At 36.3% G+C, this 22,239-nt stretch overlaps 1 protein-coding gene across 6 annotated transcripts in view; it reads left to right on the top strand.

Annotated features, from left to right (window-relative positions):
- Positions 1–22,239, top strand: part of magi1b (membrane associated guanylate kinase, WW and PDZ domain containing 1b) — a 497,598-nt gene that overhangs the window by 387,709 nt on the left and 87,650 nt on the right. For 5 of the 6 annotated variants that reach the window (XM_061932500.1, XM_061932501.1, XM_061932499.1 and 2 more), the window contains one exon: positions 4,792–4,836. The exons of the other annotated variant lie outside the window; for it this stretch is intronic. In XM_061932500.1, coding sequence (XP_061788484.1) covers positions 4,792–4,836 — 45 coding nt within the window. The remainder of the gene's footprint in view (positions 1–4,791; positions 4,837–22,239) is intronic. 6 annotated transcript variants of the gene reach the window in all.

Genomic DNA, 22,239 nt, shown 5'->3' with positions numbered 1-22,239 from the left:
TTCCTATCGAGCCATTCCGAATGCCATGCGCGAGGCTATTTATAGCACCGCTGCCAGGCACGAGGCACCTGTTGCCATTGTTTCCAAACGAGCGAACGATCATGGAATCAGCCGGAGAAAAATCGCAAACGAGTCTTAAACCGAAAAGAAAACTGCAGTCATTCCGTGAAGAATATTCAAAAGCCTATCCGGGAATAATTATCCGTTCCAAAAAGGGTGAAAACTACGCGAATTGCACCTTGTGCAGACAAGATTTTTCGATCGGACACGGAGGAATTAGCGATGTAAAAGACCACGTTGGGACAAAAGAACACAAGTCTAATGCCGTTGCTAGCGATACAAGTGGAAAACTTTCAACGTTTTTCGGAGTTTAGCCACAAAAAGGTAATGACACCAATGTTATCTATTGGAATTGTTTAGTACTGTTATACTGTTAAAAGTGTTTATACTATTTATGCTTTCAAGTCCAAGTTGAAGAAATCTTGTTAAATGTTGACAGCATAACTACCAAAATACAGAAGTATGTCCTTAATATTTTTGCAGTGCTATTTCTGTTGAAAAGTTAAAATGATTACATTAGAGATGTGATGTGCCACTTTTCAAGTGTCTGATGGCTTAAATTAATTTTCATTAATTTTTCATATTTTGAATTCTTTTGAAAGGCTTACAAGAAAACACATTTGAATTGTAATTCCATGCTATTGACAGGACTATTAATTTTAATGAAGTTAGCTTACCATGTTTACAGTATGATAATTGTGATAGAAATGTGAATTTTAGGCACAGAATATTTTTTACAATTGAACAAGGCAGTAGATTATACAAGCTTGGACAGAAAGTTAATAATGACACCAAATTTTTTTTTAATGGAATTGTTTAGTACTGTTTTACCATTTGTTTACTGTAAAAAGTGTTTATACTGTTTATACTTTCAATTAACAAATTGAAGTCTTGTGAAAGGTTGACAGGATAACTGGCATTAACTGTCAAAATAATTTCAAACTATTGAAGTTAGCTTACAGAATAAACATGTCAATCAACCCATATGATTTTTGCTGTAATATTTTTGTTTTGAAAAGTCACTGTGACTGATAGTAAAGTGATGGTTTTAGCAACATTTTAACCTGTCTGAATGCTAATAATCATTTTGCGTCGGGGGGCGAAGCCTGAACCCCCCACCAGGACTTTGTCCTGGACCTACCGGGGCCTGCGGCCCCTGGACCCTGGCTACTAGGTTTTTCTGATTTCAAAAGTTGGCAGGTATGCATATGTATAATTTACATTTACTTATTTATGAAATATATGTTTTTGTTAACAAGTTAAAGGTGTTTAATGATAATGCAAGCATGTTTAACACATATAGTTAATATTGTTAATACATTAAAGGTGTTTAATGATAATACAAGCATGTTTAATACATATAGTTAATATTGTTAACAAGTTAAAGGTGTTTAATGATAATACAAGCATGTTTAACACATAGTTAATATTGTTAAAAAACTGAAGGTGTTTAATGATAATACAAGAATGTTTAACACATATAGTTAATATTGTTAACAAGTTAAAGGTGTTTAAAGATAATACAAGCATGTTTAACACATAGTTAATATTGTTAATAAGTTAAAGGTGTTTAAAGATAATACAAGCATGTTTAACACATATAGATTCCTTTCTTTAATGAAGACAATAATATAAGTTGGTGTATTACCTGATTCTGATGACTTGCATTGATAGGAATCAGACAGTGGTGCTGATAAGGTCCGCATTTTCGAATGGAGGAGAAAAAAAGTCCTCCTTTCTGTCCAATACCACATGAAAGTGGTTGGTTTTTGGCATCTTATTTGTCCAGCTTCCGTACTCCTTTGTATACACTTTACAAGAAATACATTGTCGGCAAACTCCGTAGCTTGCTAGCTTGTGCACGCCAGCTTTCTGAGACTCTTATTTTGTTAGCGCAACTGTGCAACTGTGCAGTCGGTCTTTGGAGTTTTGACGACAGGTACGGCGCCAGAGTCTGTTGAAATAAAGTGTTTCTCGCCTTCCAGTCGGTAATTTTAATGAGCTGGCAGCAGGCAGCGTCATCTCAGAAGACCCTCGGGTGCCGTGAATGTCAATCAAGTGACGAAAGTGACGTCATAGTGAAGATTTATGATCGCTCATTTTTAGGACTATTTTTTTAATGCCTGGCTGGTGATCGACTGACACACCCTCCAAGATCGACCGGTAGCTCGCGATCGACGTAATGAGCACCCCTGTCGTAGAGACATGAAACAAAAACCTCTATGTAGGTCTCACTTAGACCTAGATTTCATACACTGACAACCCCCATCAAAAATCAACAGGAAGTTTGCAATTCCCCCTTCAAAACAAAAGTTGAGTAAAAACAGTCACTTTTTTTTCCAAACATTATCTCCTCTGAGCGCGTTTGTCGTGTCGGCTTCAAATTAGCACAGGAGAGAGATTGAACCCTTCTGATTAAAAGTTGATGAAAGAGTTTTAATTACTGCTCCGGTTTGGATTTTATGAGCCCTCAGAGTCGGTCCCGTCCATCGCTGCTTGCAGCTTTAATTTTTAGGGACCGCAATGTCCCTTTGGGACAGAGGACCCTATTGTATTTCGTGCGTTTTATTATTATTATTATTCCACCGCCTCTTTGAGCTGTAATTTGACCCCCTTAACATGCTTCAAAACTCACCATATTTGACACACACATCAGGACTGGCGAAAATTGACATCTAATGAAAAAACCAAACCCCAAAACTCAAAATTGCGCTTTAGCGCCCCCTAGGAAAAAACACGGACAAAACTGCTTGTAACTTCCGGTAGGAATGTCGTAGAGACATGAAACAAAAACCTCTATGTAGGTCTGACTTAGACCTAGATTTCATACATTGACATCCTTCAGCAAAAATCAACAAAACAAAAGTTTACTAAAAACAGTCACTTTTGCCTCTTTGAGCTGTAATTTGACCCCCTTAACATACTTCAAAACTCACCAAACTGGACAAACACATCAGGACTGGCAAAAGTTGCGATCCAATAAAAAACCCAACCCCAAAACTCAAAATTGCGCTCTAGCGCCCCCTAGGAAGAAAACACAGACACAACTGCTCCTCGGAAGAAAACTCATACAAAACTGCCTGTAACTTCCAGTAGGAATGTCTTAGAGACATGAAACAAAACCCTCTATGTAGGTCTCACTTAGACCTACATTTCATATATTGACAACCCCCCTCAAAAATCAACAAGAAGTTTGCAATTACCCCTTCAAAACAAAAGTTTTGTAAAAACTGTTCACCTTTTTTCAAACATTATCTCCTCTGAGCGCGTTTGTCGTGTCGGCTTCAAATTAGCACAGGAGAGAGATTGAACCCTTCTGATTAAAAGTTGATGAAAGAGTTTTAATTACTGCTCCGGTTTGGATTTTATGAGCCCTCAAAGTCGGTACCGTCCATCGCTGCTTGCAGCTTTAATTTTTTTTTTTTTTTTTTTTTTGCCGCCTTAAAGGGGAACATTATTACAATTTCAGAATGGTTAAAACCCATTAAAAATCAGTTCCCAGTGGCTTATTTTATTTTTCGAAGTTTTTTTCAAAATTTTACCCATCACGCAATACCCCTAAAAAAAAGCTTCAAAGTGCCTGATTTTAACCATCGTTATAAACACCCGTCCATTTTCCTGTGACGTCACATAGTGATGCCAACACAAACAAACATGGCGGATAGAACAGCAAGCTATAGCGACATTAGCTCGGATTCAGACTCGGATTTCAGCGGCTTAAGCGATTCAACAGATTACGCATGTATTGAAACGGATGGTTGTAGTGTGGAGGCAGGTAGCGAAAACGAAATTGAAGAAGAAACTGAAGCTATTGAGCCATATCGGTTTGAACCGTATGCAAGCGAAACCGACGAAAACGACACGACAGCCAGCGACACGGGAGAAAGCGAGGACGAATTTGGCGATCGCCTTCTAACCAACGATTGGTATGTGTTTGTTTGGCATTAAAGGAAACTAACAACTATGAACTAGGTTTACAGCATATGAAATACATTTGGCAACAACGTGCACTTTGAGAGTGCAGACAGCCCAATTTTCATCAATTAATATATTCTGTAGACATACCCTCATCCGCTCTCTTTTCCTGAAAGCTGATCTGTCCAGTTTTGGAGTTGATGTCAGCAGGCCAGGGAAGCTAGGGTCGATAGCATAAGGGACGGTGTGAGCCAAGACATCGAGGGGGTTTAGCTCGCTCGTCTGCGGGAACAAACTGCCGCCATTGCTTGCCGTGCTACCGAGGTCCTTTGTCCCTGAATTGCTCACACACTCCGGCAGATTCAATGGGGGTCTGGCGGCAGATTTCTTTGACTTTATCGGTGGGAATGCATCTGCTTTGAGTGTCGCAGGATATCCACACATTCTTGCCATCTCTGTCGTAGCATAGCTTTCGTCGGTAAAGTGTGCGGAACAAACGTCCAATTTCTTGCCACTTTGGCATCTTTGGGCCACTGGTGCAACTTGAATCCGTCCCTGTTGGTGTTGTTACACCCTCCGACAACACACCGACGAGGCATGATGTCTCCAAGGTACGGAAAACAGTTGAAAAAACGGATTCATTTAATTCGCCAAAATTCACCCATTTAGAGTTCGAAATCGGTTAAAAAAATATATGGTCTTTTTTCTGCAACTTGACGCTTACATAGGTCTGGTGATAATGTTCCCCTTTAACGAAAAAGGACCCGTGTTGATTGTGTCTGACGAGACGTGTTTCCCCCAATTTTTGTTTTCCAGGATGATTTGGAGATGGCTCCTCCGTACAGAGATTACTCTAGGAGGGTATGTTGGAGTGGATATTTGGAGTTGGGATAGTTAGCGGTGGTGTTGGGTGGAGGTGATGGTGGTGGGTCTGTTTTCCTCGCTTGACTGTGCTCAGTGTGTTTTAATCAGTGATCAAAGCTATTCACGATTTTAATATCATTTATTTTTAATGTCAGGTTCAAACACTGATGACATTTATTAAACGAGACAAGAAGCAAGGAATTAAACAGACAGAATTCAATTTGGCTCAATTTGAGGAGAAACGCCTGGACACTGTACCCTTTGTACAGTGTCTCAGCACGCTCTGGCGAAAGATTGTACGCCACCTCTTTTTATTTGGATTTTCCCTGTTTACAAAACATCTGTTTCTAAAGGAATGGGGTGCGTTTTCGGTCACAAAAGAAAAAGATGCCTCGGGCTTCTACATGGTAAATGTTATATATTGTATATATGATATAGACATAATATAATATTATATATCAGTATATATTATATACTGTACATATATTATGTAAATATTACGTACATATGTTATATTTTACATTGCTATATTTAGTCTATTTATACCTGCAATGTCCTTTCCATCCATACCTCAAATCCATCAACTGGTTGATTATACCTGCAGTGTCCTTTCCATCCTTACACTTTCCATCATTGTAACTGAGCTACTGTGTGGAGCAATTTCCTTTTTGGATCATTAAAGTTTGTCTAAGTCTAAGGGCTTGGACTGGTCCTGGATCGAGCTTGGGCAGGTCTTGGATCAAAATAGATAACCCCTCCCGTCTCCTCCCGTCGTACACAATGGAATTTTACAAGCCTTTGGCTTGGTGCAACAAAGACAGCTTTCGTCTGTTCACTGGGAACTCAGAGAACGGAACGTTTTTTTGGTAATTTACATACAATTTTTCTGACATTTAATATACTGTACTTTACGGGCTGTAGAGTGGAAAAACTATTATCATGCACTACATTGCTAAAGGTATTTGGGCCACCCATCCAAAGGATGAGAATCAGGTGTATAAAATCAAGCACTTAGGCATGGAGACTGTTTCTACAAACATTTGTGAAAGAATAGGCCGCTTTCAGGGATTTCCAGCGTGGAACTGTCATAGGATGCCACCTGTGCAACGAATCCAGTCGTAAAATTTCCCCGCTTCTAAATATTCCGAAGTCAACTTTATTATAAGAAGATTGAAGAATTTGGGAACAACAGCAACTCAGCCACCAAGTGGTAGGCCACGTAAACTGACAGAGAGGGGTCAGCATAGTGCAAGGACTTTCTGCACAGTCAGTTGCTACAAAGCTCCAAACTTCATGTGACCTTCCAATTAGCCCACGTACAGTACGCAGAGAACATCATGTAACGGGTTTCCATGGCCGAGCAGCTGCATCTAAGCTATACATCACCAAGTCCAATGCAAAGCGTGGGATGCAGTGGTGTAAAGCACGTCGCCACTGGACTCTAGAGCCTTTTCTGGACTGATGAATCACGCTTTTCCATCTGGCAATCTGAGGGACCAGTCTGGGTTTGGAGGTTGCCAAAAGAACGGCACATTTCGGACTGCATTGTGCCCAGTGGGAATTTTGGTGGAGGAGGAATTATGGTGTGGGGTTGTTATTTTAGGAGTTGGGCTTGGACCCCTTAGTTCCAGTGAAAGGAACTTTGAATGCTCCAGGATACCAAAACATTTTGGACAATTCCATGCTCCCATACCTTGTGGGAACGGTTTGGAGCGAGCCCCTTCCTCTTCCAACATGACTGTGCAGCGGTGCACAAAGCAAGGTCCATAAAGACATGGATGACAGAGTCTGGCGTGGATGAACTTGACTGGCCTGCACAGAGTTCTGACCTGAACCTGACAGAACACCTTTGGGATGAATTAGAACGGAGACATCAGTGTGTGACCTCACCAATGCGCTTTTGGAAGAATGGTGGAAAATTCCTATAAACACGCTCCGCAACCTTGTGGACAGCTTTCCCAGAAGAGTTGAAGCTGTAATAGCTGCAAAAGGGTGGACCGGCATCATATTGAACCATATGGGTTAGGAATGGGATGGCATATGTGAGTCAAGGCAGGTGGCCAAATACTTTTGGCAATATAGTGTATATACAGTACAGGCCAAAAGTTTGGACACACCTTCTCATTCTGAGTTTTCTTTATTTTCATGACTATTTACATTGTGTATTGTCACTGAAGGCATCAAAACTATGAATGACATGTGAAGTTATGTACTTAACAAAAGGTGAAATAACTGAAAACATGTTTTATATTCTAGTTTCTTCAAAATAGCCACCGTTTGCTCTGATTACTGCTTTGCACACTCTTGGCATTCTCTCCATGAGCTTCAAGAGGTAGTCTTTTCAACACGCCCAATTAATACAATGATGCAGTCAATCCAATTGGCTTAATAACGACCCCCCCCCCCCCTCCCCCCCCTCTCCCCCCCCCTCCCCGCCCCTGATTATTGGCAAAGGCGTTATTCATCCGTTGTGGATGTCGGTAAGGAAAAGACGCTGACTCCACTGAGTCAAATGCAAGAAATCCTTCGGGACGAAGGGAAAATTGGGTTTGTGTTGTTTTGAGTGCATCAAAGTGAGACAAATACTCGATAAAATGAAGCCACTTTGGCAAACAAGAGTGACATTACATGTGATGGACCAGGCTTAGATGACCTCTTCCTTCCGAAAAATCAGAACAACATTTGGCTTTTAGTGGCAAACAAAATGTCTTAGATATCCTTTGGTACAAAGACGTGTAAAAGCTTTTCTGCCCCAATTGGATTTGACTTATAATACAAACCTTGATTTTTATGATTTTTATGATTTTTTATTTTGAACAACTCACAGGAAATATAGTTGATGTAGATGATGATATAGTAGGTGCAGGTGATGATATAGTTGATGTAGATGACAATATAGTTGATGTAGGTGACGATAAAATTGATGTAGGTAATGATATAGTGGATGTAGATGATGATATAGTGGATGTAGATGATGATATAGTTGATGTAGATGATGATATAGTTGATGTAGGTGATGATATAGTGGATGTAGATGATGATATAGTTGATGTAGATGATGATATAGTGGATGTAGGTGATGATATAGTTGATGTAGATGATATAGTTGATGTAGATGATGATATAGTTGATATAAATGATATAGTTGATGTAGATGATGATATTGTTGATGTAGATGATGATATAGTTGATGTAGATGATGATATTGTTGATGTAGATGATGATATTGTTGATGTAGATGATGATATAGTTGATGTAGATGATGATATTGTTGATGTAGATGATGATATAGTTGATGTAGATGATGATATTGTTGATGTAGGTGATGATATTGTTGATGTAGATGATGATATAGTTGATGTAGATGATATAGTTGATGTAGATGATGATATAGTTGATGTAGATGATGATATAGTTGATGTAGATGATGATATAGTCGATGTAGATGATGATATAGTTGATGTAGATGATGATATAGTGGATGTAGATGATGATATAGTTGATGTAGATGATGATATAGTCGATGTAGATGATGATATAGTTGATGTAGATGATGATATAGTTGATGTAGATGATGATATAGTGGATGTAGATGATGATATAGTTGATATAAATGATATAGTTGATGTAGATGATGATATAGTTGATGTAGATGATGATATAGTTGATGTAGATGATGATATTGTTGATATAAATGATATAGTTGATGTATATTATGATATAGTTGATGTAGATGATGATATAGTTGATGTAGATGATGATATTGTTGATGTAGATGATGATATAGTTGATGTAGATGATGATATAGTTGATGTAGATGATGATATAGTTGATGAAGATGATGATATAGTTGATATAAATGATATAGTTGATGTAGATGATGATATAGTTGATGTAGATGATGATATAGTTGATGTAGATGATGATATTGTTGATGTAGATGATGATATAGTTGATGTAGATTATGATGTAGTTGATGTAGATGATATAGTTAATGTAGATGATGATATAGTTGATGTAGGTGATGATATAGTTGATGTAGATGATGATATAGTTGATGAAGATGATGATATAGTTGATATAAATGATATACTTGATGTAGATGATGATATAGTTGATGTAGATGATGATATAGTTGATGTAGATGATGATATTGTTGATGTAGATGATGATATAGTTGATGTAGATGATGATATAATCGATGTAGATGATGATATAGTTGATGTAGATGATGATATAGTTGATGTAGATGATGATATAGTCGATGTAGATGATGATATAGTTGATGTAGATGATGATATAGTTGATGTAGATGATGATATAGTGGATGTAGGTGATGATATAGTGGATGTAGGTGATGATATAGTGGATGTAGATGATGATATAGTGGATGTAGATGATGATATTGTTGATGTAGATGATGATATAGTTGATGTAGATGATGATGATATAGTTGATGTAGATGATGATATAGTGGATGTAGGTGATGATATAGTTGATGTAGATGATGATATAGTTGATGTCGATGATGATATAGTGGATGTAGGTGATGATATAGTTGATGTAGATGATGATATAGTGGATGTAGATGATGATATTGTTGATGTAGATGATGATATAGTTGATGTAGATGATGATATAGTTAATGTAGATGATGATATAGTTGATGTAGATGGTGATATAGTTGATGTAGATGATGATATAGTTGATGTAGATGTTATAGTTGATATAGATGGTGATATAGTTGATGTAGATGATGATATGGTTGATGTAGATAATATAGTTGATGTAGATGGTGATATAATTTATTTAAATGGCGATATAGTTGATGTAGATGATTATATAGTTGATGTAGATGATGATATAGTTGAGGTAGAAGGTGATATAGTTGAGGTAGAAGATGATATAGTTGATGTAGATGATGATATTGTTGATGTAGATGATGATATACGTAGTTGATGAAGATGGTGATATAGTTGATGTAAATGGTGATATAGTTAATGTAGATGATGATACAGTTGATGTAGATGATGATATAGTTGATGTAGATTATGATATAGTTGATGTATATGTTATAGTTGATATAGATGGTGATATAGTTGATGTAGATGATGATATGGTTGATGTAGATGATATAGTTGATGTAGATGGTGATATAATTGATTTAAATGGCGATATAGTTGATGTAGATGATGATATAGTTGATGTAGATGATGATATAGTTGAGGTAGAAGGTGATATAGTTGAGGTAGAAGATGATATAGTTGATGTAGATGATGATATAGTTGATGTAGATAATGATATACATAGTTGATGAAGATGGTGATATAGTTGATGTAAATGGTGATATAGTTAATGTAGATAATGATATGGTTGATGTACATGGTGATATAGTTGATGTAGATGATGATATAGTTGATGTAGATGATATAGTTGATATAGATGGTGATATAGTTGATGTAGATGATGATATAGTTGATGTGGATGGTGATATAATTGATTTAAATGGTGATATAGTTGATGGTAGATGGTGATATAGTTGATGTAAATGATGATGTAGATGATATAGTTGATGTAGATGATGATATAGTTGAGGTAGAAGGTGATATAGTTGAGGTAGAAGATGATATAGTTGATGTAGATGATGATATAGTTGATGTAGATGATGATATAGTAGGTGTAGGTGATGATATAGTTGATGTAGATGACAATATAGTTGATGTAGGTGACGATAAAGTTGATGTAGGTAATGATATAGTGGATGTAGATGATGATATAGTTGATGTAGATGATGATATAGTGGATGTAGGTGATGATATAGTGGATGTAGATGATGATATAGTTGATGTAGATGATGATATAGTTGATATAAATGATATAGTTGATGTAGATGATGATATAGTCGATGTAGATGATGATATAGTTGATGTAGATGATGATATAGTTGATGTAGATGATGATATAGTCGATGTAGATGATGATATAGTTGATGTAGATGATGACATAGTTGATGTAGATGATGATATAGTCGATGTAGGTGATGATATAGTGGATGTAGGTGATGATATAGTGGATGTAGATGATGATATTGTTGATGATGATATAGTTGATGTAGATGATGATGATATAGTTGATGTCGATGATGATATTGTTGATGTAGATGATGATATAGTTGATGTAGATGATGATATAGTGGATGTAGATGATGATATTGTTGATGTAGATGATGATATAGTTGATGTAGATGATGATATAGTTGATGTAGATGTTATAGTTGATATAGATGGTGATATAGTTGATGTAGATGATGATATAGTTGATGTAGATGGTGATATAATTGATTTAAATGGCGATATAGTTGATGTAGATGATGATATAGTTGATGTAGATGATGATATAGTTGAGGTAGAAGGTGATATAGTTGAGGTAGAAGATGATATAGTTGATGTAGATGATGATATAGTTGATGTAGATAATGATATACATAGTTGATGAAGATGGTGATATAGTTGATGTAAATGGTGATATAGTTAATGTAGATAATGATATGGTTGATGTACATGGTGATATAGTTGATGTAGATGATGATATAGTTGATGTAGATGATATAGTTGATATAGATGGTGATATAGTTGATGTAGATGATGATATAGTTGATGTGGATGGTGATATAATTGATTTAAATGGTGATATAGTTGATGGTAGATGGTGATATAGTTGATGTAAATGATGATGTAGATGATATAGTTGATGTAGATGATGATATAGTTGAGGTAGAAGGTGATATAGTTGAGGTAGAAGATGATATAGTTGATGTAGATGATGATATAGTTGATGTAGATGGTGATATATTTGATGTAGATGGTGATATAGTTGGTGTAGATGGTGATATAGTTGATGTAGATTCATAAAACATGTACAAAACCCGAAAACCAATGAAGTTGTCATGTTGTGTAAATGGTAAATAAAAACAGAATATAATGATTTGTAAATCCTTTTCAACTTATATTCAATTGAATAGACTGCAAAGACAAGATATTTAACGTTCTAACTGGAAAACGTTGTTATTTTTTGCAAATATTAGCTCATTTGGAATTTGATGCCTGCAACATGTTTAAAAAAATCTGGCACAAGTGGCAAAAAAGACTGAGAAAGTTGAGGGATGCTCATCAAACACTTATTCGGAACATCCCACAGGTGAACAGGCTAATTGGGAACAGGTGGGTGCCATGATTGGGTATAAAAGCCGCTTCCATGAAATGCTCAGTCATTCACAAACAAGGACGGGGCGAGGGTCACAACTTTGTGAACAAATGTGTGAGAAATCTGGTTAAGAACAACATTTTTCAACCAGCTATTGCAAGGAATTTAGAGATTTCCCCATCTACGGTCCGTAATATCATCAAAACGTTCAAATAATCTGGAGAAATCACTGCACGTAAGCAGCAAGGCTGAAAACCAACATTGAATGCCTGTGACCTTCGATCCCTCCCTGCATCAAAAAGCGACATAAGTGTTTAAAGGATATCACCACATGGGCTCAGGAACACCTGTCAGCAACTACAGTTTGTCGCTACATCTGTAAGTGCAAGTTAAAACTCTACTATGCAAAGCCAAAGCCATTTATCAACAACACCCAGAAACGCCGCCGTCTTCGCTGGGCCCCGAGCTCATCTAAGATGGACTGATGCAACGTGGAAAAGTGTTCTGCGGTCTGACGAGTCCACATTTCAAATTGTTTTCGGAAACTGTGGACGTCGTGTCCTCCGGACCAAAGAGGAAAAGAACCATCCGGATTGTTATAGGCGCAAAGTGTCAAAGCCAGCATGTGTGATGGTATGGGGGTGTACTAATGCCCAAGACATGGGTAACTTACACATCTGTGAAGGCACCATTAATGCTGAAAGGTACATACAGGTTTTGGAGCAACATATGTTGCCATCCAAGCAACGTTATCATGGACGCCCCTGCTTATTTTAGTAGTCCAGACCTGTCTCTCATTGAAAATGTGTGGCGCATTCTGAAGCCTAAAATACCACAACGGAGACCCCTGGACTGTTGAACAACTTAAGCTGTACATCAAGCAAGAATGGGAAAGAATTCCACCTGAAAAGCTTCAAAAAATGTCTCCTCAGTTCCCAAACGTTTACTGAGTGTTGTTAAAAGGAAAGGCCATGTAACACAGTGGTAAAAATGCCCCTGTGACAACTTTTTTGCAATGTGTTGCTGCCATTAAATTCTAAGTTAATAATTATTTGCAAAAAAAAAGTGTGAACATGAAATATCTTGTCTTTGCAGTCTATTCAATTGAATATAAGTTGAAAAAGATTAGCAAATCATTGTATTCTGTTTTTATTTACCACTTAAACAACGTGGCAACTTCGCTGGTTTAGGGTTTTGTACATTTCGAACGACAAAACATTAAAAGACGTTTTATTTTCATATTCCAAGATCAGCAAACTCTCCAAAATAACAAGTGTTGCATTGAAATAAACTAACTAAATAAAATAAAATGAATGAGTTATCCATTATTTGTTGACATTTTGTTCCAAAGACAGACCCCTGAGTTAGGGTGAGGAAAAAGGAAAACTTTGCAGTTTCCAGCATCATTCTTTAGTGTCCTAAATGAGAATGCATGTAAGCATGAATTTACTGAAAGTAGTGATTGTGAAGATGTGACTGATTAGTCTCCTTGATATGTAGAGCACAGGGGCTGGCTGCCTCCATCACATCCCCGTCTTTTTCTCCCTTTTCCATTCAAAGCACTGGGAGGTCACACTAAGTGAGACGCAATTGCTGTCGCTTGCTATCATTGTCAGAAAATGTCACGCCATGTCTTTTGCTGTTTGCGCTCCAAAGTTTCTTGCTGAAGTACGTCAGTTGGTAATGTGACAGTTTAATACCCCGTGTCAAAGTCAAGGCCCGCAAAGGAATGATCTTTGGCCCCCGGGAAGATGTTTTTTATTAGTATTAGATGCAGGCCACAGGCTTCTTAGGCAAATCATATAGTTGATGTAGATGATGATATAGTTGATGTAGGTGATGATATAGTTGATGTAGATGATGATATAGTTGATGTAGATGATGATATAGTTGATGTAGATGATGATATAGTTGATGTAGGTGATTATATAGTTGATGTAGATGATGATATAGTTGATGTAGATGATGATATAGTTGATGTAGATGATGATATTGTTGATGTAGATGATGATATAGTTGATGTAGATGATGATGTAGATGATGATATAATTGATGTAGGTGATGATATAGTTGATGTAGATGATGATATAGTTGATGTAGGTGATGATATAGTGGATGTAGATGATGACATAGTTGATGTGGGTGATGATATAGTGGATGTAGATGATGATATAGTTGATGTAGATGATGATATAGTAGATGTAGATGATGATATAGTTGATGTAGATGATGATATAGTTGATGTAGGTGATTATATAGTTGATGTAGATGATGATATAGTTGATGTAGATGATGATATAGTTGATGTAGATGATGATATTGTTGATGTAGATGATGATATAGTTGATGTAGATGATGATGTAGATGATGATATAATTGATGTAGGTGATGATATAGTTGATGTAGATGATGATATAGTTGATGTAGGTGATGATATAGTGGATGTAGATGATGACATAGTTGATGTGGGTGATGATATAGTGGATGTAGATGATGATATAGTTGATGTAGATGATGATATAGTAGATGTAGATGATGATATAGTTGATGTAGGTGATGATATAGTTGATGTAGATGATGATATAGTTGATGTAGATGATGATATAGTTGATGTAGATGATGATATTGTTGATGTAGATGATGATATAGTTGATGTAGATGATGATGTAGATGATGATATAATTGATGTAGGTGATGATATAGTTGATGTAGATGATGATATAGTTGATGTAGGTGATGATATAGTGGATGTAGATGATGACATAGTTGATGTGGGTGATGATATAGTGGATGTAGATGATGATATAGTTGATGTAGATGATGATATAGTAGATGTAGGTGATGATATAGTTGATGTAGATGACAATATAGTTGATGTATGTGATGATAAAGTTGATGTAGGTAATGATATAGTGGATGTAGATGATGATATAGTGGATGTAGATGATATAGTGGATGTAGATGATGATATAGTTGATGTAGATGATGATATAGTTGATGTAGATGATGATATAGTTGATGTAGGTAATGATATAGTGGATGTAGATGATGATATAGTGGATGTAGATGATGATATAGTTGATGTAGTTGATGATGTAGGTGATGACATAGTTGATGTAGATGATGATATAGTTGATGTAGGTGATGATATAGTGGATGTAGATGATGATATAGTTGATGTAGATGGTGATATAGTTGGTGTAGATGATATAGTTGATGTAGATGATGATATAGTTGATGTAGATGATGATATAGTTGATGTAGGTGATTATTTAGTTGATGTAGATGATGATATAGTTGATGTAGATGATGATATAGTTGATGTAGATGATGATATAGTTGATGTAGGTGATGATATAGTTGATGTAGGTGATGATATAGTTGATGTAGATGATGATATAGTTGATGTAGATGATGATATAGTTGATGTAGGTGATGATATAGTGGATGTAGATGATGACATAGTTGATGTAGGTGATGATATAGTTGATGTAGTTGATGATATAGTTGATGTAGGTGATGATATAGTTGATGTAGATGATGATATAGTTGATGTAGGTGATGATATATTTGATGTAGATGATGATATAGTTGATGTAGATGGTGATATAGTTGATGTAGATGATGATATAGTTGATGTAGATGATATAGTTGATGTAGATGATGATATAGTTGATGTAGGTGATGATATAGTTGATGTAGATGATGATATAGTTGATGTAGTTGATGATATGTTGACGTAGATGATGATATAGTTGATGTAGGTGATGATATAGTTGATGTAGGTGATGATATAGTTGATGTAGATGATATAGTTGATGTATTTGATGATATAGTTGATGTAGGTGATGATATAGTTGATGTAGGTGATGATATAGTTGATGTAGTTGATGATATAGTTGATGTAGATGATGATATAGTAGTTGTAGATGATGATATAGTTGATGTAGGTGATGATATAGTTGATGTAGATGATGATGTAGTTGATAATATAGTTGATGTAGGTGATGATATACTTGATGTAGGTGATGATATACTTGATGTAGATGATGATATAGTTGATGTAGATGATGATATAGTTGATGTAGGTGATGATATAGTGGATGTAGATGATGACATAGTTGATGTGGGTGACGATATAGTGGATGTAGATGATATAGTTGATGTAGATGACGACATAGTTGATGTAGATGGTGATATAGTTGATGTAGATGGCGATATAGTTGATGTAGATGATGATATAGTTGGTGTAGATGATGATATAGTTGATGTAGATGGCGATATAGTTGATGTAGATGATGATATAGTTGGTGTAGATGATGATATAGTTGATGTAGATGATGACATAGTTGATGTAGATAATGATATAGTTGATGTAGGTGATGATATAGTGGATGTAGATGATGATATAGTTGATGTAGATGGTGATATAGTTGGTGTAGATGGATATAGTTGATGCAGATGATATAGTTGATGTAGATGATGATATAGTTGATGTAGATGATGATATGGTTGATGTAGATGATGATATAGTAGATGTAGGCGATGATATAGTTGATGTAGATGACAATATAGTTAATGTAGGTGATGATAAAGTTGATGTCGGTAATGATATAGTGGATGTAGATGATGATATAGTGGATATAGATGATGATATAGTTGATGTAGATGATGATATAGTTGATGTAGATGATGATATAGTTGATGTAGGTGATTATATAGTTGATGTAGATGATGATATAGTTGATGTAGATGATGATATAGTTGATGTAGATGATGATATTGTTGATGTAGATGATGATATAGTTGATGTAGATGATGATGTAGATGATGATATAATTGATGTAGGTGATGATATAGTTGATGTAGATGATGATATAGTTGATGTAGGTGATGATATAGTGGATGTAGATGATGACATAGTTGATGTGGGTGATGATATAGTGGATGTAGATGATGATATAGTTGATGTAGATGATGATATAGTAGATGTAGATGATGATATAGTTGATGTAGATGATGATATAGTTGATGTAGGTGATTATATAGTTGATGTAGATGATGATATAGTTGATGTAGATGATGATATAGTTGATGTAGATGATGATATTGTTGATGTAGATGATGATATAGTTGATGTAGATGATGATGTAGATGATGATATAATTGATGTAGGTGATGATATAGTTGATGTAGATGATGATATAGTTGATGTAGGTGATGATATAGTGGATGTAGATGATGACATAGTTGATGTGGGTGATGATATAGTGGATGTAGATGATGATATAGTTGATGTAGATGATGATATAGTAGATGTAGATGATGATATAGTTGATGTAGGTGATGATATAGTTGATGTAGATGATGATATAGTTGATGTAGATGATGATATAGTTGATGTAGATGATGATATTGTTGATGTAGATGATGATATAGTTGATGTAGATGATGATGTAGATGATGATATAATTGATGTAGGTGATGATATAGTTGATGTAGATGATGATATAGTTGATGTAGGTGATGATATAGTGGATGTAGATGATGACATAGTTGATGTGGGTGATGATATAGTGGATGTAGATGATGATATAGTTGATGTAGATGATGATATAGTAGATGTAGGTGATGATATAGTTGATGTAGATGACAATATAGTTGATGTATGTGATGATAAAGTTGATGTAGGTAATGATATAGTGGATGTAGATGATGATATAGTGGATGTAGATGATGATATAGTGGATGTAGATGATGATATAGTTGATGTAGATGATGATATAGTTGATGTAGATGATGATATAGTTGATGTAGGTAATGATATAGTGGATGTAGATGATGATATAGTGGATGTAGATGATGATATAGTTGATGTAGTTGATGATATAGTTGATGTAGGTGATGACATAGTTGATGTAGATGATGATATAGTTGATGTAGGTGATGATATAGTGGATGTAGATGATGATATAGTTGATGTAGATGGTGATATAGTTGGTGTAGATGATATAGTTGATGTAGATGATGATATAGTTGATGTAGATGATGATATAGTTGATGTAGGTGATTATTTAGTTGATGTAGATGATGATATAGTTGATGTAGATGATGATATAGTTGATGTAGATGATGATATAGTTGATGTAGGTGATGATATAGTTGATGTAGGTGATGATATAGTTGATGTAGATGATGATATAGTTGATGTAGATGATGATATAGTTGATGTAGGTGATGATATAGTGGATGTAGATGATGACATAGTTGATGTAGGTGATGATATAGTTGATGTAGTTGATGATATAGTTGATGTAGGTGATGATATAGTTGATGTAGATGATGATATAGTTGATGTAGGTGATGATATATTTGATGTAGATGATGATATAGTTGATGTAGATGGTGATATAGTTGATGTAGATGATGATATAGTTGATGTAGATGATATAGTTGATGTAGATGATGATATAGTTGATGTAGGTGATGATATAGTTGATGTAGATGATGATATAGTTGATGTAGTTGATGATATGTTGACGTAGATGATGATATAGTTGATGTAGGTGATGATATAGTTGATGTAGGTGATGATATAGTTGATGTAGATGATATAGTTGATGTATTTGATGATATAGTTGATGTAGGTGATGATATAGTTGATGTAGGTGATGATATAGTTGATGTAGTTGATGATATAGTTGATGTAGATGATGATATAGTAGTTGTAGATGATGATATAGTTGATGTAGGTGATGATATAGTTGATGTAGATGATGATGTAGTTGATAATATAGTTGATGTAGGTGATGATATACTTGATGTAGGTGATGATATACTTGATGTAGATGATGATATAGTTGATGTAGATGATGATATAGTTGATGTAGGTGATGATATAGTGGATGTAGATGATGACATAGTTGATGTGGGTGACGATATAGTGGATGTAGATGATATAGTTGATGTAGATGACGACATAGTTGATGTAGATGGTGATATAGTTGATGTAGATGGCGATATAGTTGATGTAGATGATGATATAGTTGGTGTAGATGATGATATAGTTGATGTAGATGGCGCTATAGTTGATGTAGATGATGATATAGTTGGTGTAGATGATGATATAGTTGATGTAGATGATGACATAGTTGATGTAGATGGATATAGTTGATGCAGATGATATAGTTGATGTAGATGATGATATAGTTGATGTAGATGATGATATGGTTGATGTAGATGATGATATAGTAGATGTAGGCGATGATATAGTTGATGTAGATGACAATATAGTTAATGTAGGTGATGATAAAGTTGATGTCGGTAATGATATAGTGGATGTAGATGATGATATAGTGGATATAGATGATGATATAGTTGATGTAGATGATGATATAGTTGATGTAGATGATGATATAGTGGATGTAGATGATGATATAGTTGATGTAGATGATGATATAGTTGATGTAGGTGATGCTATAGTGGATGTAGATGATGACATAGTTGATGTGGGTGATGATATAGTGGATGTAGATTATATAGTTGATGTAGATGACGACATAGTTGATGTAGATGGCGATATAGTTGATGTAGATGGCGATATAGTTGATGTAGATGATGATATAGTTGGTGTAGATGATGATATAGTTGATGTAGATAATGACATAGTTGATGTAGATGATGATATTGTTGATGTAGATGATGATATAGTTGATGTAGATGATGATATAGTCAATGTAGATGATGATATAGTTGATGTAGATGATGATATAGTCAATGTAGATGATGATATAGTTGATGTAGATGATGATATAGTCAATGTAGATGATGATATAGTTGATGTAGATGATGATATAGTTATATATATATGATATAAATGATGATATAGTTATATACAAAACAGCCGCAGGCCTGCTGCTGTTTTGCACTCACCAATCAGTGTTGGCGCTAGGAATTTTCAGAATGGGGTCCCAAGTCATAAAAATGGGGTCCCACAATAACATTTTTTGGGTCCCACGTTTTTGTAAGCGTTTTGAAAACAAATGATAAATGTATGCATTATCCTGTTATATTTCACATTCTATATTGTGTTCTGGAAAAATTCTGCCTTAAATGTTACTTAATTCATTTAAAAAAATAATACAAAAGAAAACACATTTTTATGCATATATACATGTATTCAGTTATAAACATTCTTCTTTCCTTCATGGATCTAAACTTTACCGCTATCGGTGTTTTTTAAAATATTTTTATTGAAATATTTTCAGAAAGTGTTTATTTTATTTTTGGCCAAAGTAAGACAAAGAAAACAATCTGAAGTTGTCTTTATTTTTTTAGTTTTAATGCCATGGTTTTAATAGTCCAGCTCGCGTGTGCACAGATTGAGCTAAAATGAGTTTGACACCCCTGGTCTAAGGCTACGTTCACATTGCAGTGTTGGATGTCCAATTTAGATGTTTTTGTCAAATCCGAGCTTTTTAGTGGCCGTTCACATAAAAAAAAAAAAAAAAAAAAAAGATTTCTAATGTGAATGCAGTCTGACCCGCATGCGAACATGACCTCTCGTCGGTCTCAGTACTGGCGCATTCGTGGCAATTTCAAGGATTTTGTTCAATCAAAGTCAACATTTTCTGAACCGAATTATTGCACGTAGAAGATTAAGAAGGAAGAGCACAAGTATTTTGGCTCTGGCAGTTTTACAAAGTATATTGCTTCAATGTCTCCTGTCTCCGAGCAGTCGGAGACAGGAGACAGGTAAAACTTTCAGTTCCTAAAACATTTTATTTTCACTTGTTTTCTGCTCCATTGTCAATTATTTATTTTGTAACTGTCTACTTATGACGCTTATTGCTTTTTGATTACGTTCTGGTCGGATGAACGCGACCTGAGAGCTGAGCGTCAAATTGAGGACGCATCGCATAAATATTACTATATTTTTATTGTAATATTTTCAGAATGTCTTTTGTTCTATTTTTGGCCAAAGTAAGACAAAGAAAACAATCTGAAGTTGTCTTTATTTTTTTGTTTGAATGCCATCCATCCATCCATATTCTTCCACTTATCCGAGGTCGGGAAGCCCAGACTTCCCTCTCCCCAGCCACTTGGTCCAGCTCCTCCCGGGGGATCCCGAGGCGTTCCCAAGCCAGCCGGGAGACATAGTCTTCCCAACGTGTCCTGGGTCTTCCCCGTGGCCTCCTACCGGTCGGACGTGCCCAAAACACCTCCTTAGGGAGGCGTTCGGGTGGCATCCTGACCAGATGCCCGAACCGCCTCATCTGGCTCCTCTCCATGTGGAGGAGCAGCGGCTTTACTTTGAGCTCCTCCCGGATGACAGAGCTTCTCACCCTATCTCTAAGGGAGAGACCCGCCACCCGGCGGAGGAAACTCATTTCGGCCACTTGTACCCGTGATCTTGTCCTTTCGGTCATAACCCAAAGCACATAACCATAGGTGAGGATGGGAACGTAGATCGACCGGTAAATTGAGAGCTTTGCCTTCCGGCTCAGCTCCTTCTTCACCACAACGGATCGATACAGCGTCCGCATTACTGAAGACGCCGCACCGATCCGCCTGTCGATCTCACGATCCATTCTTCCCTCACTCGTGAACAAAACTCCAAGGTACTTGAACTCCTCCACTTGGGGCAGGGTCTCCTCCCCAACCCGAAGATGGCACTCCACCCTTTTTCGGGCGAGAACCATGGACTCGGACTCGGAGGTGCTGATTCTCATCCCAGTCGCTTCACACTCGGCTGCGAACCGATCCAGTGAGAGCTGAAGATCCTGGCCAGATGAAGCCATCAGGACCACATCATCTGCAAAAAGCAGAGATCTAATCCTGCAGCCACCAAACCACATCCCCTCAACGCCTTGACTGCTCCTAGAAATTCTGTCCATAAAAGTTATGAACAGAATGGGTGACAAAGGGCAGCTTTGGCGGAGTCCAACCCTCACTGGAATCGGGTCCGACTTACTGCCGACAATGCGGACCAAGCTCTGACACTGATCATACAGGGAGCGGACCGCCACAATCAGACAGTCCGTTACCCCATACTCTCTGAGCACTCCCCACAGGACTTTGAATGCCTTCTCCAAGTCCACAAAGCACATGTAGACTGGTTGAGCAAACTCCCATGCACCCTCAAGGACCCTGCCGAGAGTATAGAGCTGGTCCACAGTTCCACGACCAGGACGAAAA

Source organism: Nerophis lumbriciformis, linkage group LG38, assembly GCF_033978685.3.
Source record: "Nerophis lumbriciformis linkage group LG38, RoL_Nlum_v2.1, whole genome shotgun sequence".
NCBI lineage: Eukaryota > Metazoa > Chordata > Actinopteri > Syngnathiformes > Syngnathidae > Nerophis > Nerophis lumbriciformis.
The sequence above is the reverse complement of the archived record's forward strand: the minus strand, read 5'-3'. Positions and strand labels throughout refer to the sequence as shown.